General features: G+C 43.8%; 1 protein-coding gene across 8 annotated transcripts in view; it reads left to right on the top strand.

Moving 5' to 3' along the window:
* The window catches only part of EPHA5 (EPH receptor A5), a 180,446-nt gene that overhangs the window by 84,652 nt on the left and 69,511 nt on the right, over positions 1-26,283 (top strand). For 6 of the 8 annotated variants that reach the window (XM_026847481.1, XM_026847477.1, XM_026847480.1 and 3 more), the window contains exons 3-4: positions 7,441-7,596; positions 13,391-13,726. The exons of 1 other annotated variant lie outside the window; for it this stretch is intronic. In XM_026847481.1, the coding sequence (XP_026703282.1) occupies positions 7,441-7,596; positions 13,391-13,726 (492 nt within the window). The remainder of the gene's footprint in view (positions 1-7,440; positions 7,597-13,390; positions 13,727-26,283) is intronic. One more of the 8 variants, XM_026847482.1, reaches the window with a different exon arrangement.

The following is a 26,283-nucleotide window of genomic DNA, read 5'->3' as shown; positions in this document are numbered from 1 at the left end:
GGATTACGCGCAGAGCCAAGCATCTCAAGTTATGTTTACGAGCGTACAGAAAACAAATGTCTTTCTACTGTCTTCTGTATCTTAAATCGTATTTTTCCCTTAGATGCAGCATTGTAAATCATCCCTTCCTCTGTTTAAGAGAGTAAAATGATTTCAGTTTGTCTTCATTAAAAGAAAAAAAGACAGTAATTTAAGCGTAATTTAAGCGCATCTTCGTCTCACACCTCAGAGAACAAAGACAAGACACACAGATAGATTTTTATAGACATAGAGATTTACAGAGATAGATATTTTATAGCTATAATAGGCAGTGAAGCTGTAGCAACAGGATGTGGGCTGCCTTTTTTTATTGTAAGCCAGATAGTTGGGGCTCAGTAAGACCAACCTGGATCTGTCCCTTGTAGCTATAGAGTGAGGAGGACCTGGGCCCAGAGCTGAAGGAGCCCTTGTATATGCTTCCAAGAGCATGCAGCTGCTGGTCACAGAAATTTTGGGTTTGCTAGGAAATGACACGTCATCCCAGGCAGTGCTTTCTCTAGAAATATACCAGTTTTTCCCAGGCTTTTTTTTTGACAGGAAAGTTTTGGGAAAAAAACTGACAAAACCGAAGCATGCTCAGCTAGCCCTGCAGTCAACACAGCCAGTGGGAGCACACTTGTGCAGTGCTGAGTGCTTTTGAAAAATCTCTTTCCCCTAAGAACATTTATTTTCCATAACTTGCTTTCCTTCTGCAAAATCAAACCCAAATGATAGCGCGGGTTTGCATATATGCCAGGATAAATCTCCTTCCCTGCTCTTCTATCACACTGCTGAGAGTTTAGGCTTGACTTAGGTTTTGCCTCATTGATTGCTTCAAAATTGTCTTTAGAGCAAAGTTGGAATGTGCAGAAATATAGCCCATTAAGATCTTAATGTAATCACGAGCATTTTCAAATGCATTGTGTTCTAGGTGTTTTTATGGCTTGCAAATGTATCTGACTTGGGAATTTGATGAATTTGTCAGAGTGATGCCATGTGATGAAGTTTTATACTGTTTGGAAGAAACACATTAATGTCATTAGTGGCCGTTAATTCTTAGTTTTCCAGCAACTACGGTCATGTCATAAATTGCTGTGTGACAATTTAGTGAGTCACATGGTAGAAAAAGTGGTATTTCAAAGGGAGGAACTGAAAGTACTAATTTATTTATATTCTAGTTTTCAAGGTTGTTTTGATATTCGGAGCTAAAGCTGATTTCAATGCGAAGCAGAGGTAAGTCAGCCTGAATTAGTGTGAGGTTGGATGGAACAGCATCAAAAGAGACAATGTTTTCTTGGAACAAAAAAAAAGCTTAAAAGAGTGTTTCCCACTTGAGATGCATGAATCTGCTTACTTCCAAAGTAAGGGCTGAGTCTTTTTTTTCAAGGTGCAAAGCCCTCGGATGTCCCACTTACCTAGCAAGCTCCAGGAACCTGTTTAAAAGGACCTTTAGCAGGTCTTGGGCTGCAGCATTGGGTGCTGGATTTGCCAAAGAATGCTGGCAAATCCACTGGATTATTACAGTGTTTTATTTGTGGGTATTTATTTAATTCCCTTCAAATCCCCGAGGCGTGCTGCAGGAAGCAACATAGCACTATTGCAGATAGAGAGACCAACCCTAAAGGAGATATAATCAGGGCGTTTTACACATTTTTCTATAGTTTTATAGCTTTGGCAGCAACTTCAGTGTCGGCCTGCAGTTCAGGGAGAGCTGTTAGGGAGGGCAGGATTAGCTCTTGGGAGCCTGCTTGCGAATTCTGAAGTAGGATGCTTGATGGTGAGTTGCTGTCGTTCTTGAAATACTTTTTAGAAGAGCATGGAAATCATCTGTTTATATTGATTGGGAGATATAAAGACCGTCTGATGTGTTTTTTGGCTTTTTTTCTTGTAAGTAAAAGTGCGTGTCAGGAGCACAAGCTGAGGCTTGGAGATGCTCAGCAGTTTAATTGATTCCACATTGTAAAGACTGTATCTCACTAAAACTTTCTTTGGGTTTTGGACGCATCTAAGAGGCAGCCACCCCACTTCTCATTGCAAACACTTCAAGGCATGGCAGCTCCAGAGACTAGAACAGTGGTTGGTGGTTTGTAGCTTGGTTTTGCTCAAATCCTTCAACTCTCGAGGCGTATTCCCTGTGCTGGAGCCATGTGCTAATGAAGGCAGAGCTGATGAGCTACATACAGAGTTGCTCTAATTTCTGCTGAAGATGCACATATGCACATGCACACATGCACGCACGCATGCACACACACACACACCCCTGCTTGGTTTTCAGCCAAAAACTGGCTTGGTGTGAATTATGGGTCTACCCACGGGACAGAGAGTTCTACGCTGCAGTTGCACCTAAAAGCTGTGGTAATTTGAGCTGTGTGTCCCTGCCCAAAGAAGTTTGCAGTCTGAGAAGCCAAATGGGACTAAAAGATGGGAAGGAGAAGCAAAAGGGGTTTGCAGTTAGGCAATGAAACCTCAATTTCAGCCAGATAACCTGTGCTCTGTCTAGACTGAGCATCCTTACCCTCACTAATTTTTGTTAGATTTTGTCTGTTAGCTTTATTTACGGATTAGCAGCACTGCCTTATGAGTAATACTTGTGATTTCTGATTACTGTGGAGACTAATTTGGTGCTCTGCAAGGGAGACAGTGTAATTTCTGTTTGAGTTTTATTTTCTGGGATGTATGAAGGGTCATTTTGCTGATCCTAAGCACTTAAGTACTGTGAGTTTATCCTCCCAGCATCGCAAGAGTGCGAAGGGAGTAATAGGTTGGACCTTTTTCATATCTCCTGGGGTTTCAAGGTTTATGGGGTGGTGTTTCCTACAGGGACAAAAACTGGAATTCTCACTAATATTACTGGGTGGTTTTACCAACGTGGCCATGCATGTGCCTGTGGATACAGAGAGCCTCAGAGGTGGTCCTTGCTTCCAGAACTTGTTGCCTGGGGTAGGTGTGCATGGAAGGCGTGGGGCCACCGAGAGGAGAGGAGCCAAACCAAGCCCTGCCTGTTAGATACAAACTTCAGCAGAAGCACAGGGATGGTTACAGGGATACATCTGTGAATCATTTGATGTTAAGACTTGCAGAAAATAATCTGTCAAGTAGTCCCGGCTGTTTGATTTTACTGGCTTGTTCTGCCTGCTTTCCTCCCCCCACCCTGTCACTGGTACTCACTCTCTCTAGTACTGATATAACACATAAAGTTCAGTACATTGTTTGAAGAGGCCAGTTTTCACTGTAAGAGGACCAGTGATTCCTCCTATCCATGTTCAAAGAAATAATTTCTATCAGCATGGCTCTTGTGAGCTCCTGTCTGCAAGGTACGAAGCCAATTTCTAATCCAACTGCTGCCAGTTTAAGGAATCACCTCACGTCACTGCTGTCCCAAGAGGCTCTTGCTGTTGTCCTCATTGCAGCCATCTCTCTCTGGCCTGTCCTGAAGTGTGCAAGGAGGTGGCTGCACAGATGTTAATGTTCCATGCCCACAACATTTTGTGGTTGCTACTAAAAATAAAAAGTGTCAAATTAATTTGCTAATAATGGATGTGCTACTAACAGAAACATACCCCACTCATACCTAACACCAGCAGGTTGTTGATGGCATATTTGCTGTGCCTAGAAATACTTTTTTTTTTTTTTTTCTAGCAACCAGTTTCACTTAAAGACTGTTTTCACATGTCTGTTAATCAGTTAAGGACATATCAGTTTTAATATTAGAAAGAAAGAAGCAGATCTCATCAACAGCTTAAACCTTTATTTAATTTCTTTTCAGCTGTCTTGCAGCAGATTATGGGGAGTCTTAGGCTCATCTTATTTCTCTTCCTTTTTCCATCCCTTTGAAAAGAGAGATAGTACCATTATGTGTGTGACTGTGCTGTGCTAGTTCTACGTATCCTTTCAAGAGCTGTCAAATTAGAAATACTGAGATAAAAATATAAGAAGACTAAAATAAGATTTAATTAGAAATTAAACCCCAGACACCCATGTAATTTTAAATAAAGTCATGTATACTTCATGAAGAGATTATAAGGTTGACAGAAGAGGAGCAGTAAGATATAAAACCAAAACTCAAGGTGCATGCAAGGTAAGCTGTTTGTGGCCCTGTTCTGCTCTGAATCCAATTTCCAAAGTATCTGAGACATTGACACCAGTGGCAGAAAAATGGCAGGGTACCAGCCCCTGCTTTTGGCTGTTGAGCCAAAAGACTGTGTCCATTCAGCTACCATGATACCTGGTCTGCAGTGTTCCTGAGTCAGCTCTCAACCTAACAGCATCAGTTTCATCACAACATCTCTTCTTATTAGCGGATTGCTGCTTGAGCCTCCTCACCAGCTATCCTCTCCTTTGTGTCATGTACAAAGCAAACAGAGGAAAGAGTACAGAGCAAAGTGTTATAACAGATACTAGTTATGCCTGAAACACCCATGCAGCTACCGTTCAGCTTCTGAGCGTGGTAGTGCAAGAGTGGTTTCCATCAGGAATGGTCCCCAAGCTACTGGTTGTGAGAAGGTAGAAGGCTGTGCTGGAGGAACCCTACAAATCATCCTCTGTCCTCCTCAAAGCATCTGTTGCAGGGGTGTGGACTCAGCACACTACCACTCGCTGTGCTAATTCTTCCATTTTATTTTCTGTCCTCCCTTTTTTTGCATATCACGTCTCCTGTACCTGAATTCTTCCATTATAACAGACACAAGACTATTTCACTTAGATATGGCAACATGGTGCTCTGCTGGCTTGTTTGTTAGGAGGAAATCATAAGGAAATCATGAGGAAATCATGTTATGTTGAAATCTTCAGTATCATTTAATTCTCTCCAATATTCCTCCTTATATCTTTTGGATAGAGAAGGAACTTGCTTGACCCATGGGAGCCTGCGGGATTATACTAGTTCAGTTTTATTTCATGTCTCATTAAAACATGGGTTATTGGCATTGTACATCTGTTGGCTCCATACTTATTCATGAAAACCAAACATTCCCTTTGAGCAGAGCTACGTATCATACCGTCGTTAACAAGCTGCATCTCGTTGAAAATCTGTCAAGGAAAACTGACTTATTTTGTATTTGCTGCTTCGCACAAAATAGAAGCATGGTAAACTCTTGTGCTGTAATGATTTTCTGTCTGTCTTGATGGGACATAATGAGATAAATTCCAGTCCTTTTTTGAAGGCTAATTACATTGAGTACACCCTAGACGTGGGCTGCCCTCATTAAATGTTGTGCATTTTTGTGCTTTTATTTCTGTATCTCTATTGTCTGTGTGTGCAAGTGAATTTGATTTGGCTTTGAAATACAAATTGTAGGCAAGAAAGGAGCCATTTGGTGGTCTCCTCTCCCAGAAGACTTTCCAGAGATTGTGTAACAAGTCCTTGATGTAGGTAGAGCAGCATTTCAAGGTGGCTATGAAGTAAATAGAATAACTTAACTCTGTGCTAGAAATGGAGGAATGTGCCATAAAGCATGGCAAGTCTGCTAACAGCCATCAAGAATATATTCAGCCCTACGTCTGTTCACCAGTCCTGGTTTATGGACACAAAGCAGATGAACTGCATCCTGCAGAGCTCACAGCCTAGGTATGGAGCACTGGTTGGATGATGAACAATTTTGGAAATTTGGTCTTTAAAAGCTGTAAAGCCCTCCAGTCCTACTAGTTGTTCTCTGCCTGTCCTGTGGGAAGAAAAGGGAGCTGGGGGAAGGTGTGGGAGGGTACCCAGTTTGGGGAGGTCAGCAGGGATGTGAGAGATAAGCATCCCCTAGAGTAGGATGGAGAGGCTACAGAGGCATGATGAAGACCTGACAGCCTGTGGTGAGCTTGGGAAGTGCTTTGGGGTTGCATGGCACCTGCTGTGAGTGCTTCAAGGTCTGGGCAAGACTGGAAATGGGGTCTGGGGGAGGTCTGTGGAATGCTTTTGGATCACACCCCTCCTGATGCATGAATGATCTTAATCAGCAAAGGCTTTCTGGTTGGCTCTAGTAATTTGGATTTAATGTGCAAGTGTCTCACCTTTGGTGAAGAAGCTTGTGACATGAAAGGGAAGATGTCAAGAGAGTTTCTCTGGAACTGCAGGAAGCAGAGCCAACTTTAGAGGCAGTTGTCCTAGTTGGTCCATCAGAGGAAAAGGGATCACCAGTAAAAACCCTGTATTTTACCTAAGGTGAAGATTAATTCTGTCATCACTGGCTGAATTTTAGAACATGACCGTAATGCTGTGATTGTCTGGGACATTCCTGGTGGGATAATATTATAATGCTTTTGCTGTGAGCTCATTTTCTTTGCAAGCTAATTACAACTGGGGAAGTTTGAATGCAGATGGAAAGGCTCTGGGATTTCCAGGTAACTTCTGTAAGTCTGATACCAGACCTGTGCATGATTGATGTCATAGTGGGCAGAATTATTTTAGAGCATCTCTGGAGGATAAAAGATAGCAATACTCTGGAGTTCCTTTAACTGTCTCCATGTCTGTGCTTTTTGAGACAAACAGAACATCACATTTTCCTCCTTTTGCTACCAGTGGGTTTGTAATTCTACATATAACGGTACAATTACAGGGCCAGCTGGATTTTTTTCTAAGGCCAGGGTGGATATGTGCAAACCTGTGGCTGTAACTGATCCTGGCTGAGTGTGCGTGTGCAGGTGAAGTGCAGAGGAGTGCTTTGCTTAGGTGAAAGAGCACTTGTTTCAGTAGGCTGAGAGGCTGGAAACAAGACATTACTGTATTCACTTCAAATTATTAAAAAAAAAAAAAGCAGCTACCCTTAGTCTTATATTTGTGAGAACAAAAGTAGCTCTTGTATCAAGTCTTTGTGCCTTGTCATGCGTATGTATTAGAGCTGGAAGGAGTATCTTGTATGGTGAGCATGCCTGATTCAGGCCATACCTTGAGCAGTCTGTCTTATATGAAGCACTTTAAAATTCATCACAGGTTTGCAGGGGAAAAGGCCCTAGGGAAGTAGCCTTATCACAATGTCTTAAAGCTGTCGATCTTGAGATCCCCTCCACCACCATGTTGCTATTTGTTTGCTGAGGCATTGATTTCTGGGTGTAGAACATCTTAAACAATAACCATGAGATGTATTTTACCTGTTTTTCTAAGATTGAATGGAAAAAAAAAAAACAAACCAACAAATACAATAATGTTTTCTAAAGCAGAGCCCCAAAAATGTTCTCTCTAATGCATTCAACAAGGAAAATAAATACCCAGCAAAAGCAGATGCTAGGGGGAAGAAAATCAACGACTTCTCATTCTCTTTTCATGAAAATATTTAAGTATGTACTGTCTATTAGTGGCATAGACTGTTTTAAAATATGCAAACCAAATAGCTCATGAGTGTCTGTTAACTAGCTGAAGATACGGGTTTTTTTAAAAGGAAATGTGAAGAGACTAATTTTATGATGGGAGAGCTTAGCCTGTGGTTCTTCTTTTTACAGTATGCAGACCTGGGTTCTTCAAAGCTTCACCCCACAGTCCATCCTGCAGCAAATGTCCCCCTCACAGCTACACGCTTGATGAAGCATCCACATCTTGCCTGTGTGAAGAACACTATTTTAGGAAGGAATCAGACCCACCTACAATGGCCTGTACAAGTAAGCATGTGCTTATAGGGTTTTTAATCCTTTTGAGCTGTTCCTGTACTGTGACTAGACATTATGATCCTAATTAGCGTGCTTTTACAGGCTCTGGACTGGAGTCTGACCTAGTCTTGATCCACTTGTAATGTTGCTGGCCTTGTCCACCGTACCCCGGGTTACCCAGGAACAGACTTTAAAGCCTTTTGCTTCAAAAGCTGGCATTAAACCTAGGAAGCATTTTTGTAACAAACAGATGCTCCATCTCTCGCTGCCTGCTCATGGGCAGACTCAGCCAGCAGCATGGCATTCAGACATGCACATAGTGTGTGCATGGGTACCAGCGTGGAGCACGTGCATATGTGGAGGCAACAATGGGTAGCGCTTGTCAGCGGTAGGCATGGGTAGAGCCTACATGGTCCTGCTAAGTATCATTTCTTAGGTCATTTTTGGTAAACAAGCAGGGAGAGCGCCCAACCTTTCCAAGCTGCCTGGTGATGGTTGTTCTTCAGGGTAACCTCAAAACTGCAATGGGAACTGCTTCTCCAAACCTGCAGCAAAAATGTAGAGCTTATCCCCTTGGTGAAGGGGGAGGGTAGTATAACAATCAAATTGGGTCCCAGGTGGAGTCAGTGGAATCAGAATCACTATTTTTGCTCATTTCCTGCCATCTATGAGCTATCCTGACAGCTGTACCTTGAAAGTTTCTTCTTCAGTTTATGTTTCAGATACTTAGGGTCACAATTTGCATGCCCCCAGCTAGTCCCACGGAGTGTAGCGCAGACCACAGGTTTTTGCTGAGCTGGGTCTGTCATGATCCAAATGTGATTTTTGCAATGCAAATGTGTTTTTAAAGGACAGAAGAATTACTGAGGTAGGAGCAGGTAGAGCTTCCAAGAAACTGAAGTGTTAGAGGAAAAAGTAGGTTTAGGAGTCCCTGCACACTCAGAGTCACTGGGCAATGATGCAGAGGTGGCTTCCATAGTGTCTCCTTGCATCATGCAGGCATGGCAGTGGCTTTTTGTGCTTTCATCCTGGTCAAGACAGATGTCCTTCCTAGCTTCACAAGTTTGCATTTCAAAAAGAGAAAGAAAAAGTCTGTTCTTGCTGGAGAGATGCTCTTGCAAAGGAACTTGCCCTCGGCAGGTCTCTGCTTTCCTGCAGTAGGCACTCAGTTCAGAATTGGGGCCCTTGAACTCTGTGCTTGCTTTTCACTAGCTGAAGAAGCACGAAGCTGTTGGAAGGTGTGCTGCAGGGAAGGAGAAGACAGCCTTAGGCAGCATGGCAGTAGCTGGTGCTGTAGGATCAAAGTGTGAAGGGAGAGTTACGCAAGGGCTTCTCAATTTATTAAATAGATATGCTAGTGTCTCTTGGAGCAGTAGCTAGGGTGGGTTATAGTATGAAAAACTTTGATACCAGGGCTTCTTGATGTCCCTGTTGCCTCTCAACCTGACTTAAAAAATGTAGATAAATGAGCGATGATGAGGTCCGGTGTGGTATTGGGAAATGGGAAGGCAGAGGAGTACTCTGAGCTCTGGAAACACACATAAAATCAGCTTTTCTATGCATGCAGAACCAAAGCCAGGGACTGATAGAGATTTATGCCAGACTGCAGTGTCCACAGTGCCTCCTGCCCACCACCGGTGCTGTTGCTCTCTACCCCTTCTCAGGATGGAGGGGTCTGCATCCAGTCTGTCCTGCTGGTGAGTTAGCACAGGGAAGGACCTGCCATCCTGAGGAAGAGCTTTATGCATGCCTGTGATCTAAGCGTAGGGCTGAATTTTCAGAGAGGCACAAGCAAGCTTGGTGACCAGCTCATATTAAAAAGAAACAAAATTCCAGTGCCTGTCCACCCCAGGTTTCTGGTGGAATTTGAATCCTGTAGCTAAAGGATGTAATTTCTGACCGTGGGATTTTTTTATGTTTGTTTGGGTTTGTTTTGCTTATTTGTTGGGTTTTTTTAAAGTTTGTTTGGGGGTTTTAATGTTTGGGTAGTTTTCGTTGGTGGGTTTTGTTTTGTTTTTTTTGGGGGGGAGGGGGTGATTTGGTTGGGGTTTTCTTTGAAAGCTTACTATAAGCTATTTTAAAGTGCAGGCATGGCGCCTGAAGCTGTATTAGGATATGGCTTGACAGGGTACCAAGTGCTTCTGGGACAGGTGAGCAGTTTAATGCTGACCAAGGCACTCCTTCTGTTGCCCACTACAAACCCCAGTGCAGCAGTTGACGATGTAGCAGCATCTCTGCTGGCATTCATGCTTACTACCCCTAAAGCAGAGGGGATCATCTGAGCCTTCTCCATGTGTTTCAGTCACCCTTGCTTGCCTTACACATCCTTTCTTGAGATTTTGTCCTAATCCAGCTATATTTGTGCCGAAGGTGATGAGGAGGGCCCATGTGCTCAGCTGCAGGGGTAGTAAATTTTGCAAGGACAGTAAAGAGTAGGTAGTGACACTAATGTTTCAAACCAGTCCAGTTAGATCTGGAAGGGAACATCTCATCGCAAACTGAAACACAAGCGAGACAGACTTGAGTCATGACTGGTAGGAAGATATTGCAAGTTTTTTGTATGTTTTTATTATTTATTACTGTAGAAGTTAATAATATTCATAGGATTCCTTCATCTTGAGATCCAGTTAATTTTAGAGAATATATCAATGTCTGTTTTCAGCTCTACACCTGTAAAGTCCCCTTGACAGTGGGTATAGCTATAAAATCACATTTTCCTAATTTAAAGTGAATGCATTTCAGTCCCAAGCTGTGTGAGTCTCCCCACCACTACCAGCATCACTACAGAAAACTAATTGCTATATCACTGTCAACTGCTCAGTTAAGTACGGGGGGGGGGGAAATACATTGTTATAATTTTTATTTCATTTTTCTAGATCCTTGAGGATATTTTATAAGTAATGATTGGTAATTTTGAAATTAATAGTGCTGTGATGCAGGCTGAAATAATTATTGAACTCATACAAAAGAAATGTTTGGTCTTGATGGGCATTTGAGAATTCTCTTAATATTATTATCTATCTTTCAGGAAGTAACTGTGCTTTATTTCTTCTTAACTAAGTAATTCTAGCTTCAGTTCCTTGCACAACATCACTTTAATATGAAAACCTACTTGCACCCTTTTTTTTCCCTTCCTGTCTCTGACAAGTAACCCTGTTGCTGTTCATAATATCAGGGAAATATTTTTAATAGTATGACACATGGGACAAACTGAAGATTTTATAGTATTTAGTGTAATATTTTACTGGCAAAAAGTTTACAGTTCACTTTGAGTGTGTACATATATATATATATATATATTTGTATCTTCAGGGTAATTTCTCTCTTGGGTTATATTTTTAAAGCTTATCAGCAAGCAACAGCTTTGCTGTCCATCAAGAAAAATACCAATGTCTTTGTCTTCAGAAAGTATTTGCACTTGTGGTGCAGAAGGGGTGAATCTTACCTGCTTAGAGTATAAAGTAGCAAATTAAAAATAAAAAAAAAATGTTTAAAAACCCAGTAATCCAGTACCTTTGTCCTTGACAAAAGAAGGTTAGAAATTAAAACAGACCTTCTTAGCAGACGTAGGGCCCCCCTCTTCTGAAGGTAAACCACTGTTTTGTTCTTCCAACTGTGATTTATCAAAGTTTTACTGAAGTGCAGCTTCAGGATTCTTCAAGTAGGTCTTGTTGGATATCTGTCGACTATGAAAAACCTTTCTCTGAACCCCTGCGAGAATGCTAATTTTATAGGTTATGAAGTCCCACTAACTTCAAAGCACTTGCACTGAAGCTGATGTTTTTAAGCCTTCAGGAAGAGCAGATGACTCTTCTGCTCTTCTGTCCAAAGCAAGTGAAAACCTCTGGTGACTTTACAAAAGTAATAACTTATCCCCCATTAAAGACACATTGTCCAGTAAGTGTTTCTTGCGCCTGAGTTCTTTATTTTGTCCTAGAGTACTAGTAGCAGTAAAAGGGCATTCATCCAGTGAAAGAAAAAATAGGGCAATTTAACTGGTAAAAAACATATCAAAACCCCCTTGAGTGCAATATATATAACTCCACACAGCTCCAGTGATGAATTTCATAGTTTCCATTATATCAGTAGGAGTATGACAGTGCAGAAAATACTTTTGACCTGGGCTGTACCTTGGCGTCATTAACTAAATAGTACTGGGTCCCTGCAGCGCAGACTGTGAGCAGCTTGCTTCCTGTTCGTAGGGATCTGAAGCTATCACAGAACAAAACAAATCTTATCTGCCGTTTCCTAAACTAACTTAGCTTTTGTCTTCAACTGCTTTTCCCCTGCTTTTCCCCTGAAAAAAAAAAAAAAAAAAAAAATCAGGATTATTTATTTCCTCTGGCAGTGAGTTTCTCACTGAATCACAACAGCTTGAGTGGAAATCATGACAGTGTTTTATCAGTGTTACCAATTTTATAGACTTAAAAAGGGAAATGGGAAAGGGAAATAAAGGAAAATACTTCTGGTTTATAAAGTAATTTAGTTTTTGCAACACTGCCTGTTTTAAATAACGAATCGAGTTTAATTATCACAACAAAACGAGGAGATGACAGCCTAAGACAGGCTGTTAAATTCATATGGATTTCTAGCTAGTGAAGCTACCTGTTGGGCTCTTTTCAAGGAACTGCTCATGGGTTTTGACAGCTTTATTCAAACTGAAGGGGAGTGTGTTACCTTCCCTCCTCTACCTCCCTAGGAAAAAACCCAGTCTTTTCTGTATGGCTTCTGGTGGTGCTGTGACTAAAGTCCATCCTGGCTTGATGTGATAAATTTCCCCTTTCTTCCTCATTCATTTAGCATTCCCTGAGCATATAACATGTGAATCTCTTGCATGAGATTCCTGCTTTTCCTTTCACGTTGTCTTCAGGGTGTATCTGCAGCTTGCCCTTCATGTCCCACACAAGTCTGCTAAAACCAAGAAGTTTGCAGCACCTTCTGCAAGTAAGCAGTCTTGAAGGTGTCTCCAGGTGAGCTTTGCTTGCCCAGCTGTGGCCTTTTCCAGCAGGACAAAGGAAAAGAGCTTGCCTTTTGCAGGAGCCCTGGTACCTCTGCAGCAGCTGCTCCTCCTTGGATAGCCTTGCCAGCACCACGCTGGCATCCTTAGCAGGGAGGCTTGGCAAAATAAGCAAGCACGGTGTGGCTAACCAACCATTCTGGAGCTTGGCAGGGACCAAGAAGGCTGCTGCTGAGTAGCCAGATATGGCCATGTTTCCAGTGGCTCGTGTAGATCACCATCTGCTTTGGGCTACACTGAGCATTTCACTTAGGTGTCATTTGGATGCCCAAGCTTAGGTTTCACTGTTGCCAAGTAGCTGTTGGGGAGAGGGGGGTACATACAGATTCAGGGTCTGAGTTGAGTACCTAAGCAGCATGAATACCCCAGTGGGCATCTTTTTTTTAGGACCTAGGGCTAGTTATGGAGTGAGGAGGGGGAATCTTGCCCCTGGTGAAGCTGACGGTGACTTGGGCAGAGCAAAGATTTGCAGCTCCCTTCACAGCAAGAGCAAGGAGAGCACCGAAGGCAATGCCCTGGGCTGGAGTGCTCCTCCTGTTGTGTTTGAGCCAGCCCCATGTCTTGGCCTCCTATGCAGGTGGCTGCATCCCAACACAGACTCCTTGAGGTGAGGTGGGAGTGCTCAAAACAAATCCCTGTTTTCCCAGTTCTTTGGGTGTTGCTACAAATGGTCCTGTACTTTTTGGCACGTGAGCAACGGGGCATCTCTTTTCAGCCTAGAGAGTAGTAGAGAGCAGGATGACTGATAATACTGTTTTTACCATGTGTTTTTCTCACTTTACAAACCAGGACCCCCCTCTGCTCCTCGGAGTGCCATCTCAAATGTTAACGAGACTAGTGTCTTTCTGGAATGGATTCCCCCTGCTGATACTGGTGGAAGGAAAGATGTGTCTTATTATATTGCATGCAAGAAGTGCAACTCACACTCAGGTCTGTGTGAGGCGTGTGGCGGTCATGTCAGGTACCTCCCCCAGCAAACCGGCCTGAAAAACACCTCTGTCATGATGGTGGATCTGCTTGCTCATACAAACTATACCTTTGAAATTGAGGCAGTGAATGGAGTGTCCGACCAGAACCCCGGAGCCCGGCAGTTTGTGTCTGTAAATGTAACCACAAACCAGGCAGGTAAGTGGATCTTCAACCTGGGGAAATGTCTGGGGTGGGAGCCCGAGCCAGTCAGACCTGGTGCCGACCTCCCTTTGAAATGGGTGGAAGTCCACAGCATGGAAGGCTGGACTGTGGCCTCTTCAAATATGTGGGGGGTGGGGAGGTGGTTGTGTCTCATAGCTTATAATTACTGCAGTCTTCAATATGTTTCCTTCCAGCAGGACACACTTTTAGGATTTGTGGCTTTTTCCTTTCACACTAAGCTACTTGGAGATCCCTCCACTTCTTTGCATAAACAAGAAAGAAAAAAAAAAGTGGCCTCTCCTGCTGGGAAAGGGAAATTTCTAAAAGTTTGTTTTGATTCCAAATGCCAATGGTTAAAACATCCTAACTTTGCAAACAGTTACCCTAAGAAAATTGTTTTGAGTGACTTTAGGAAATCTAATTCCTCTTCTGCACTGTGATGCTAAAGTGACTGGATTCAGGCTGGTGAGATATGGCACATTGTCACTGCTTCTACAAGGTAGGGTGGAGATGTCACTGCATACTGTGTCCTTGGTTTTGCACCATACAGGCAGAGATCATGTAAACTAGTTTGTTCCTTTGTCCGGGGCTCAGATCTGTCTGCCCTTCATTTGCCCAGCAGTTGAAAAGAGCTGTCATCTTGGGCGCAGGCACGAAGTTGCTGTTGTACCCTGTCACTTGGAGGTGTGATGGGAGGCAAAAACACGATCACATCTCCTTCTGTGCACATCAGCACACCAGGCACATCACATGGCTTCCATAAGCCATGCAGATTTTTCTGTCCCTCATGCTCTGTGTTTTAGGGTCTCTCCCTTTGCCTACCTGGCTTGCTTCCTGCCACTTAATCCAGGGCTCCCTAGTGGCATGTGTCTTCTTCCAGGAATGTGAACCAGTGGCATCTGGGACCGTAAGGGCTGCTGCCAGATCACCAGAGCCACCTCTTACCTTCTCCTTACAGACGAGGCTTAGCCAGGAGACCTGGAGTGGTATGCAGCGTAATAGCTAGACGGAGATTGGCAAATCCTCACTGCAGAGCAGAAGAATGCTAGCTGGAGCAGGGTTGGATTTCATTCCTGGTACCCAGGTGTACATACGTGGGCTTGGAAGCCAGCAGCAGGAGAGTGCAATTGTATCGCACTTCATCTGATACCTGTCCTGGTAATTAGACTGGGTTGTTGAAGTGTTGGACAAATTGTTCGGCTGTATCTCAAGGAGAGGAAATAAAGGCATGCTGGGGTTGCTGCTGATGGATGTGGCAGGAAATCTTCTGGAGAAGGATCAGTGGATGGCAGTATGCCACCTGTTGAAGGCACCTGTTTAATGCAGATCAGTGGGTGTCATGGTCCTAATGCTGTTTACTGTTTTCCCATTGTGAAGGCTGTTGCCAGTAACTGTTGCTGGAAAAAGTATACTTTCCTGTTAGTGGGTTTGCATTAGTATTTCATTGCTGACATTGGATTTTCCCTGATGTGCGGAGCTAAATCCACATAAACCTCAGTAAATGTAGCTGCACCAGAGGAGATGATACATTGCTGATCAGTGCAGACTGTGAGGAAATGGTCCTGATTTGTGAGTTATGTCCCAAACTCCCCATAGTTGCAGCAAGATTTATCCATGTTGCTGCCTCCCTGTGTATCAGGCCAAGAATAACCCCCTTGCACAGTTATTGCCTCCAGCCTTGTATTGAAAGGTCCATTATAGGAAATGGTAGACCTGTGATGAACGTGGCTCATGCTAAGGACAAGTGGGTAAGTGTAGCTTCTGGGCAGTCTCACTGTTTACCCTGGTGGAGCTGCAGTCAAGGGAGATACTAATGGATCAAGCCACAATTGTTTAATTTGCTGTGTGGTGTTGAAATTGCATCTGTATGCTCTCATGTTTGATTCAACAGGACGTTGAATCAAACCCCTGTCCAAAGTAAGGAGTGGTGACTGTATTTTGTTGTCTCTCTGACTGGTTCCACCACTCATTCAGGAGGAGAACCAGGCCTATCTGCTGGAGCTCTAACATCAATTGTGCTTTCCAGTAATGTGCTCTTTTGGCATTCCCAGGGGTGATCATCAGTTTGTCCATGCCAGAAATAAAGCATCTGTAGAGGAGGACTTTGCAAATCAGACTAGCTGTGAAGCGTGGAAAGTAGATATCTGTTTTCTTAAGGTGCCTCTGAAAAATGTCCTTCGGGGCAAGTAGTGGAGGTGTGCGGGTGGAGTGGTCCATACCTGGCCATGCCTGAAGTTGCTGGCTATCTCTGAAAAAGCCTCACCTTCAGCTATCCTCTCTCATATAAGAACAGGCAGGGCACATGGGGTTTCAGAGAGTCTCAGTCCACTCATCTTCACCCTGAAATTACCACCAGGAGTTGCAGGTCTGGGGCCTCATCCTTTCCCTGACACAGGTTTTCTGGTGGTATGATTACATTTTCATGAAGGCTGGTGTAATGAAGTTGAGTCACTAAAGGTAGTGACACAAGGCCAACTGCAGCAATAAGGAGAATTCCTGCTACAAGAACTGCTGGCTGCAGAAAATGAAAAAATTGCATGCTGTGGGCTAGGTCTGCCTGCTGGAGTCCTGCTGGCAGGTATTCACTAACCCAGCACTGCAGAGAAATGCCAGGGTCTGTTTTGTTGGTTTGGCTTTTGTCCGTCCCAAAAAGCCTATGCTAATTTCAGGACTGCAGAGAATGAGCAGGCAGCGGGGTGCTGGGTGCACTACCTCTTCTGTGCATGGGAGCTTTCGACAGCAGAAACTACCTCTGGTTAGGACTGTTGAAGGGATTGTTTCCAGAAAAAAATGTGGTTTTCTCCAGAATAATTTGACCCCCTTCCTCTCTCCCGAGTTTAAAATAATGAGAGAAAGAATTGGCACCAGCAATCAGTCTGGCATTTTCAGACTGATGTAATTTTCCTCTGAACTTTTGAAATCAGATTTGGAAATACAGCAAGGAGACAGTAATGTTTCGTGCACAAGAAGAGGTAGATCAGCTTATCGCAGCTAGTGACTCCAGCGTGCTTCTGCTCCCCGAGTGCTTGGGGACCTGATGGTCTTTGGGATGGGACTGGTCCACGGGGGACACAGTGGCTTTAGGCTCTGCATACAGAACTAGTTCCCTTGTCACTCTCTTTCAATCCCTAAACCTCTGTTGCTTCTGTGGGATTTTTGCAGATGTTTTGTGCTGGAAAAAAAGTATCTAGAAAGGGTGAGAAATGCCACAGGCCAGGGGAGGTAGAAAGTGTGCTGGCCTCCATTGTGACTACCCTAGAGCTTCTGCAGGGCAAACGGAGGACCTTATTCCCTTTGTAGGCACATGGGTTGGCCAAAGCGTGGTTCTCCCCTATAGGATTGCTGCAAAGTATGTGCCCAAGGGACTTTCCAGCACAGATGGCAGGGAGCCATTTATAATGTACTCTTATGGCACATTAAAAAGTGTGCCTCGTGCATGTGGGCTGGAGCCCAGTGAATAATTCGTAAGTGGCAATGATAGAATTGGGTTAGCCATCCTTTTCTCCTTCATGGTTTTGCTCAAGTTTTCATATGTTTGAGACTGCCACCTATTTAGATGGTTTCCAGAGACCAGTCTGCGTGTGCTGCTAATATTGAAGTTTGCTTTTCAAGTGACAACTGCGTGACGTTTTGTTTTTTTTTTTCTCAGCGATTTCACGAGGCCAGATGATTAAGTAACGCTGTCACTCCAGACAGAGATGTGCATCTCCCTTGAGGTCTTTTGTCTTATCTGCCCTGTATACAGAAAGCGCCTACCTTGATGTCTCGGTCAGAGACTTGTGTCTAATAATGGGTCCGTAGGGAGCAAACAGTTGTGATTCATGGTTGTCTGTGTGCCTCTTGTATCATCGTAGGAGCACACTGGGAAGACGCATAGTTTAAAACCTTTCTAGGCTTAAACCCTGCCAATAATATTCACTTTAAGCCAGCCTAAACAGCTGAGCAGTTTTCTTTGCTTTTTGTTTCCAGCATCTCCCACGCTGGGCATGGCTTCAGGCACAGAGCTGGCCTGAAGGTGGGGGGTGTGAGTGGGGCAGTTCTCCTGCTGGCATCCCAAATGCCACAGACTCCTTTACACTTAAAGACCTTCTCTGTGTGTGTTTTCAGATAAACCTCCTGCCTGTTTTCTGTTTGAAAAGTCAGAGGCCAATGTTCAGTCCCCTTCTGTGACCTGTATGATATTTTTGAGCCTCTTAGGGGTGAAGGGGAAGAAAGATACAGTCTTCCTAACTTGCTTTCTAACTTCTTTCTTTCTGCTTGCTAACAGAGGAGGAGTTAACGTGTCTAATGCTCAAGGAGTCTGCATGCCCGAGGCCAAACCAGAGATAAAAGTTGCATGCTGTGGTGCAGCAATGCTATTTAAGCAAATGTGTTGGAGGACAGGACCTGGCAACCCATATTGCTGCTTGGGAGGCATGGCTAGGTTCTTGCTTGACCAAAAAAACCCACTAGATGCTTGGAGCAGCTGGAAAGCTCTTGGAGCAGGAGTGTGTGCTGAGAGCAGTGATTCTCGCTCTGATGGTGCAGGGTGGGATACTGCGGTGGTGGGGAGCAAGGAAGAAGGTGTTTTCCTTAGTACTTAGGAGTTACCAGTCTTTGAAAATCAGCCAAGGGCAATTCGGAAAGGGAAACCTGCAATGTATTGCTTATTGCTATCTTATGTCAGCAGCTGCAGGCTCTTAAAACAGATAGACTGCAGTCCTGCACTGGCTGGTGAGAAACATCAGAAAATGAGGTGAGAAGATGGCTCTGCTCAAGAAACATGTTTTCAGAGACTGACTTTGGGAATGGACAGGTTTGAGTCCTGGAAGGTTCAGGGTCCCATTCTTTCAACTTTCAAGTCTCACAAGCTTGTTTAGTTTGGTTTGGGTGGTGCACACCTTACTTATTTTCTTCAGGGATAACAAAAAATTTCCAAGAGGATGATCCAGTAGATGTAGCATGTTGCATGCATCACACATGAGAAGCCCGACTAGTTTTGCAGCTCTACTTTTCAACCAGTACTGCTGACCTAGGGCCTGCAAAAGATTAATCAGATGCTTATTTTTGGACAACTCCCTTTCCACAGCCAGGGTGGTGAGCAGGGCTTGCCTGTAAAAACATCTATTGTAACAGTACTTGATCCACTGAGCTGCAACATCTTCCCAGCAATGGTCTGTAGTGGATACCATAGAACGGGTATGAGCATGAGGCAGACAGGTACTGATGCTTCCTTAGAGTGCTTTCCCACCTCTGGGGACAACCTCTTTGTGCTTTGTAGCCCTTAATGGATTTTTCTCTCATGAATTTGTTTAATCATTTTATGAACTCCGAGAAAATTTTAGCAGCTGCAGGCAGTCCTATATGAATTCAGTATGTCTGATAGTTTAAGCTGTGCTTTAGATTCATGTTGGTCAGAGAGGAGCTATTAGTGGCATAAATAGAGGGTTTAAGGCTTGCAATTGCCCATCTACTTGGAAAGCACTGTCATTTAGAGATACCGCACTAGCTTCCAGTGTGTTAACACAGGTATTGCAGAATTACCCTAGATCGATGTACTCTTAAAGGCAAAGTGTAATCTCCCATACCAGGATGGGCGAATACTGGGGTATTTTAATAAGCAGAGGTAAACTAGGACTTTAAACCTTGGTGCACGATCCTTCTGGCTGTGTACACTCATCGTGTGCAGGGAGATGCAAAAATGAGGTATTGAGCTGCCAGTGAGGTTTCAGGTAGGAAGAGAGAATAATTTCATTTGTAAAGTCCCGTATATATGCTTGTGATTGGCTTCAAGAAGTATTTTGGTTTATTTTTGAAGTGCGGTCACATGTAATCAGAGAATGCAATCACAGGTAGTTAAAAAACAAACACTCTGGCAGATAAAAGTAAAATCTGAAAACCAGTGTTGCACAGAAGGTTTATTGTTTGAAATTTTTTTGTCATGGCCACATTTATTCTGAATGCAAAAGCTTCATCCACTGTCCTATTCCAGAGTTGTGAGTTCACCCCAGCCCAGATGGCTAGGTGTCTGCTACCAAATGAATTATGGATTAGCTGAATATTTTACAGTTTTATTTATAACTCCCCAGTCGGTAATTGCTACTTTTCATAGTTTATTATAAGTCTTTTTGTTATACTTGGACTATTAGAAATACATACTTGAATATTGAAAGAATTCTTCGGAATATGAAAAAAAATCCCCCCAAATTACAATATGACTTTTAGTTAGAGGTCATTTTTATTCTTCAAGTATATGAGACAACCCTGTTGTTGATATATGAGAACATTAAAAGATGAAATGAAAAGCATTTTCCTGCATCTACAGACAGACCTTTCAATTTTGACATGAAATTAAAACGTCTTATTTATAGATGAAAATAAAAATAGTAAGAAATAGTCATCTCCATCCACCCTCCTCCTGTCAAAGGGAAAGAGACAGGCACTGAGGTTCTCATGATGAGATTCAAGCAATGACATCTATTGCGTCTTGTGCAGTAGGGAGCAGGTTTTACCATCTCCCAGTGGCAGCAAGACAAATATCTTTATGGTAAAGTGATTAGTCTCCTTCAAAGCATGCTACTTGTGAGGCAGTTACATGAGCTACAAAAAACAAATGCCATGTTACACCTAGGGAAAATTTATCCATGGACTACACCTGGGTGATGCCATGGAGCTGGGTACGAGGGAGCAAGAGCTGCCCAAAATACCCTGCTTGAGGTACTGCAGCCAGCAGGACTGACACTGATTCCTCCCTGACATCCCAGAGCCACTGGGATCACCACCAGCAAGGTAGGCTCTGGCTTGGGGTAAAGTAGCAGAGATTGGGCAGCCTGAATCTAGATTTTGAGGTATATGGAGGGTAAATATTGATATTTTTCAAATAGCATAAAGCAAGATGTGCTGCAATCAGATGTGGTAAGGGCTTCACAAGGTCAGAGCTGTAAGAAACTTCTGTTTTTGCAGAGCACCACTGATGTTACTTTGCATGAGTGATAGTGCTGGTTTAAAATTTTATTTCCCATTTTGCTGGCATATTTTTAAAGGATTGCCAAGTAATCTTATATTAATCTAATTCTAATCACCTTAAAACATAGTCTTTGGGGCCAAGGAGTCTCTTTGTATTGTGCTGAGCACAGTACTTGGCAGAGAGCAAAAGTAAAGCAACTAAAATGGTTTCACTGCCCAGATGACATCAATGTATAGATTTTTTTTCCCATGAATGCAGCTTCTGAATTTTACTGCTAATAAAATCCTCTTCATCTCTTTAGTCTCAGTCTGCAAGCTGATAATTCCTTTGTCTGATATGTTCTCTGATTTTAGCATTAAAGGTAGTTTTACATTTTTAACACCCTGCATAGATGATACTTCCAAGAGTGCTCTTAAGACACCAGGACTCAAAAATAGCCCCCCCCAAAAAAAAAGTAAAAATACTTCCAATGGTGTTAGAGAAATAGCAGGGGACTCATAGGCATTTAATAAATGTCCCTCTTGCTCTTTGGCTGCAGCTTCTTTACAGTACCAAGTAAGCTCTTTATAGTAATCTCCCTCAAAAATTAAAGACAACAGTGGCCAGGGTAGTTTGAAACATTTTTGTTTCAGTAATTGTGCATTATGTGAGTTGTGCTATAGAAACACTGCTCAGGGTATAGTGACTTCAGAGGGCATTTCTCCTTTACCATGCAACTATCAAGCTGATAATGAGTTTGAACGAGCATGGAGGTATAAGTACGCACATGACAGCACATGAACATGTTTGTGTGTGTATGAACATGCAGGGGACATGCCAGGCAGGAGACGGAGGTTACCAACCTTTGTTTTCTGTGGATATCTGTGACAGGTTTGTAAAGCTGACATGGTTCAACTGCCTTTCACTCTTGCTGCTCTCATACCAAATTGCATACTAGCCAGGACCAGGTTCAAAGAGGGTGGTGCTCTGTGCTGCAAGGCCACCCGATGGTTTTCTGGTCCTATTTTCCTCCTGCCTGCTTTCTTTTGCCTTGAGCCTGACCACTCCTTTAATACACAGTTTGTAATTTACCTGTTTGTTAATGTGGCCAGACTTTTTTCCCCTTGGTTGCTGATTTGCCTGGTGGCTGCACCCATAGAGCAGGATGGCTTCTGCATCTCTCAAAGGATTTTGCTGTGTCCATACCAAGCTCCAGCTCACAATGTGCATGAATTACAGGTTCCTGATGAGTATTTTACAGTATCAGGCTGAAATGCTTTTCTCCCCTGGATTGCTTATTATGTTTCAGCAAGACTTGGAAGATTTCTCCACATCTTTTACAGTTGCTGTTACAGTGTACTTCACCGGCAAACCCCTTGCTTGTTCCTCAAAAGACGTCTGAAATGCTACTGCTGGCACTTGTATTTCTTGCAAAGGGTTAATGTAATAGCAGTAATAGGGCTGGCTAGTGCTTTATCCCACCCAGCTTGCTGCCCCTCCTGTTCTTGCTGTGGGGGACAATGACTGGAGACCCAAGAGCAGTTCTGAGGAGACAGACAGCCCAGCAATATTTCTTCCACAGCAGCTGGGCCAAAGTTCAGCTACATGCAAATATTACAAAAAGCTCAAGAGTTGGAAGGCTTTGATTAAAGCACACTTCAGATGTGCTCATTTACCGATGTGGTGGAACGCTTTCTGCATCTCCCAGTCCTGGAGGAACAGCCCTGATCAAAGCGAGTAACTAATGGGATTTCCGACTAGGTCAGTACAATAGAAATCACTGGAAGGAAAGCATTATTATTTATTTATTTTCCTGCATCTTCAGGCTTGATAATTTTTAAGAATATGGGGTCTGATCAAAAGGCCCTGGATGAATCAATGTGGGACACCCACCAGCTATGGCATCACTGGGCAGGGGTTTTTCTTCTGCAGTGCAGCAAGCCAGGATGATGCATTGCTCTTTGCTGAGAGGTGCTGAGCACGCCGGCCTGATCCTGTAAGTGCTTCGGCCTGAGCAAGCCTTGGACAGAACGCCGCTCCACGAAAATTGATGGAAAAATTTACAAACTCTGTTACGCATTTGGCATAGGGGTGATGGGCAAGTCAAAGAGTTGAAGGGGTATTTACTCCTGACCCCTTAGCTCTGCAGGGCCTTTGACAGAGAGGTACAAAGATGTCTCACAAGCAAATTTGCGGAATTAGGTGGAAAATGCCAGTGGAGGGCACCAGCACCAGCTCACTGCCTTCCTGGGAATACATATCACAATTGCCCACTGTGCTGCTTCATCCTGCTGTTCAAAACTTGTGCATTTTTTCTCTGTGCCCCTAAATGAGATGAAAGGAAGCAGTGTTGAATCAGCTAAAAGCAGAAAACTGGACTTGCCCTCCCTTCTTGTGTTTGCAAGGGTTTACAGGACCCTGCATGCAATTCCTTCATTGCTTCTTCCTACCTTCCTGCAGTCTGCCTCATTCCAAGGAGTGAAAGTGGTGCTCAGCCAAGTAGATTATTAATTGTGCTGTCTCCTGAGTTGTCTTTCACACAGTTCAGCATTAGCGTGGCTTGTTATAGGGGGCTGATGTGCACTGCACTGTTACCCTGTCATCTCCAGGGCTCTGCCTTCCCTACAGTGGGTTCCTGCCTTGGATCATTAAACCACGCAGCTCTGTGGCTCTGCCTTGTTCTCCTGAGGGATGGCAGCAGAAGCATGAAATCGTGCACTGACCTTGCCGGAGACTTATGGTGTGAGCCTCTAAACACCTGGCCATGCAAGGACAGTTTCCACAGAGAAGTGCTCTCACCCAGTTCAGTAAACTGGAAGACAATTGTTGCAGAAATGACTGAGTTATTTAATTTACTGTACATTTCTCTGTACCAGGTGCAGTTTGGTCCCTGCAAGGAGATGGGAAGGAGCTGGAGGATGACTGGGCAAGGATGCACATGAGGGCACAGACCCATCTCCTCCTTTTCCAAAATTGCAGACAGCAACTAGCAAAGCAGGGTGTGCATGAAGGACAAAGTGCCCTGTGCTTTCCACAGAGGTGATGCATCAAACCCTCTGCTACATGTTGGCTGAGGCTTCGAGGAGGACTTCTGCCAGAGTCAGATAGCCTTGTAGGGCTTTGAGTGCTGTTTGCAACCCCTGCAGAACATCTCTATAAAACAAAACAAATCACCATAAAGTAGTCAGGCAGTTGATAAGTACTGCTTGTGCTCAAATAACAATTGTGCATCTGTCGTGGCCTCACACTGTTCCTGTATCTTCTGATATTAGTCAACGCGTGATGACTGCTATTTTAAATTCAGCTTGTACAAGCATCCAGTTCTTCATTTAGGACAAAATATGGACGGGAAATACAAGATCATTATGCAGATGAATTCAGTAGATAAATGCAAGTTGGCTCAGCTTTCTTGTATCGAGACCTGATGGATACGGCAGCGTTGGAAGGGGTGCCTAATGTCAGTAAATTGCTATTTCATTGCCTACAACTTTCATCAGGGAGGTTTTTCAGGCATCTGGTTTGTTGATGGGGAAACTGAGGCACGAAGGTGCAGTGTGACTGGCTAGAGGGCACATACCAGGGCTGGAACTCCTCTTGCTGCTCCTCTCTCCCTACTGAGCCCTTCCCCTAGGGCTGGAGCCCTGAGCTGCATTAGAGATGTTTCCTGACCTGTTTGCCAAACTGACTATGAGTAGATAAGAGAGGCTGGTCAGAGTCCACTAGAGATAGGCTGATGGGTGGGTTTTGAGTTTGTTGGGGTTTTGTTGTTTTTTTTCTGAATTGGTTTCAGTATTACTGTGGTTTCACTTTCACTGCAGCATGAAAAATAGAAATGTCAGTCAACAGTCTTATTTATCCAAAGTGTTTTGTGAGCTAAAGTATGCTGAATAGCAGCTAGGGGAGAAATGTGGTGTGGGGTAGGTCTCTTGTTCTCAGGTCTTAATTGCTATGGTGACAGTTCCGTTTTTCCCTCTTTCACACCATCAGTCAGGAAAGACAATCTTTGATCCAAGTCCAGCTGAGTGCAAGGTATTGCCTGTAGTACATTTAATTGTTGAACTGTGCTTTGGCTGCTAAAACCAGAGCCGTTAATAACAGGACAGTGTCCATTCCAAGGGGTTGCAAATTCTAGTGCCCAGGCGATTAAATGTAACTAAAATCCCAATCCTTTTGACTTTCTGTCCAGCAGAAGAGCAATTACTACCTCTTCAGTAAATAAGTTGGGCTTTATTTGGCCTTTGACAGTTACAGTATTTAGAGTGACTTGGCAACTATTCACTGATGAGGGTCCAAAAAAAGCACTTAACAAAATCAAGTGATAGCAGGATAGCAGTAATGAAGTGCTAAAGACCTGACACTTTGTTTATCCTCTTGAGAGTTTAGCAGGGATTTCAGTGGCTCCTCTCGGTTTCTCTGCCTTTCGTAACTTTTGAATCTGGATCATGAGACAGCATCTACCAGAGGGTGGTGAGGGGCCTGCCTCCCAGCCAGGGGCATCGCTACACAGGGCTGTTTCAGGCTGTCCTATCCTGGGATGCAACGGTCTGAGGTCACGCAGCCCTCAGCTCCCCAGTCCCAATGGCTGAGCCCCACGCAGGTGCCTGAGGTGCTGTGCTGGTGGTTTGATGGGAGAATATCCAAATATCTCAAGTATGGGGCTGTTGAGTCTCCTGCCTCTGTGCCTCTGGCTCCAGCTACTCTGCCTCATAGAAGTAATGATGTACTTCTGGGGACGGGGCACACATGTGGCTCCTAACTCATTGGACCCTGGAAGGTCTATGCCCTTTTCCACAGCAGGAGAGATTTGGTCCCACATCTGGAGCAGTGCTCTGGTATGCACAGCAGCCACGTTCTCCCTTTGCCAGGTGGGTGCTTGAAAACTTTAGAGATGCCTCGAGTCAGACGTTTTTATAGCTGCCATTTGGCTGAATCTTGGAGTGTTTTCCTCCCTGAGAGAAGCAGCAGCTATTTTTCACAGACCAAATGAAGCCACCTGTTGGGTTAACAGGGCTTCGTTCAGTCCCTGGGCAGCCCTACACAACCTTTAGGGCCCAAAGGAGTCTTTGAAGTACCATTGAATTTCATTGTTAATGTCTCAGTCTTTTACCCTGAATGGAAGAGGGTATTTTTTTTTTCACTTGCAGGCATGAATAAACTCTAGGTTGCAGGAAATAATCCCTCTTAAAGGAGAGTTAAAAGCACTGTCTTTTAATATAAGATGGGAGGAGGCAAGAAAAAGGAAACGGTGTGGAGCTGTGCCTAGGACTGCTCTAGCTCTTCTCAAAAGCACTGAATTTTGTTCAGTGATTAGAAACAGAATAAATCAGATGAAAGGAAAGGAGCTGATGACAGGGTGATACATGTGTCAGAGAAGGGGAGGGAATGGCAAAGGAAAAGCACATAATGCGGGTGACTTTAATTACGTGGAAGGTGGGAAGATTGACTTCCCTATCCTGAGCGGGCTGTGTGAGAAGATACATTAGTCTATATTCTAACAGGGGTTGATGAGGGCTTCTCGAAGATGTTAGTAGTTACTTGGAAGAAAAAAGGTGCACTCACTGGCAGTATTTATGAGAGCTTTAATTACATTTCACAGACTGAGTTCCAATTAGAAGGGAAGGGGGGG

This window comes from Athene cunicularia (genome assembly GCF_003259725.1).
Source record: "Athene cunicularia isolate RWA chromosome 4 unlocalized genomic scaffold, athCun1 chr4_part2, whole genome shotgun sequence".
NCBI classification, from domain to species: domain Eukaryota; kingdom Metazoa; phylum Chordata; class Aves; order Strigiformes; family Strigidae; genus Athene; species Athene cunicularia.
Note: the sequence above shows the minus strand (reverse complement) of the source record. Positions and strands in the feature narration are given on the sequence as shown.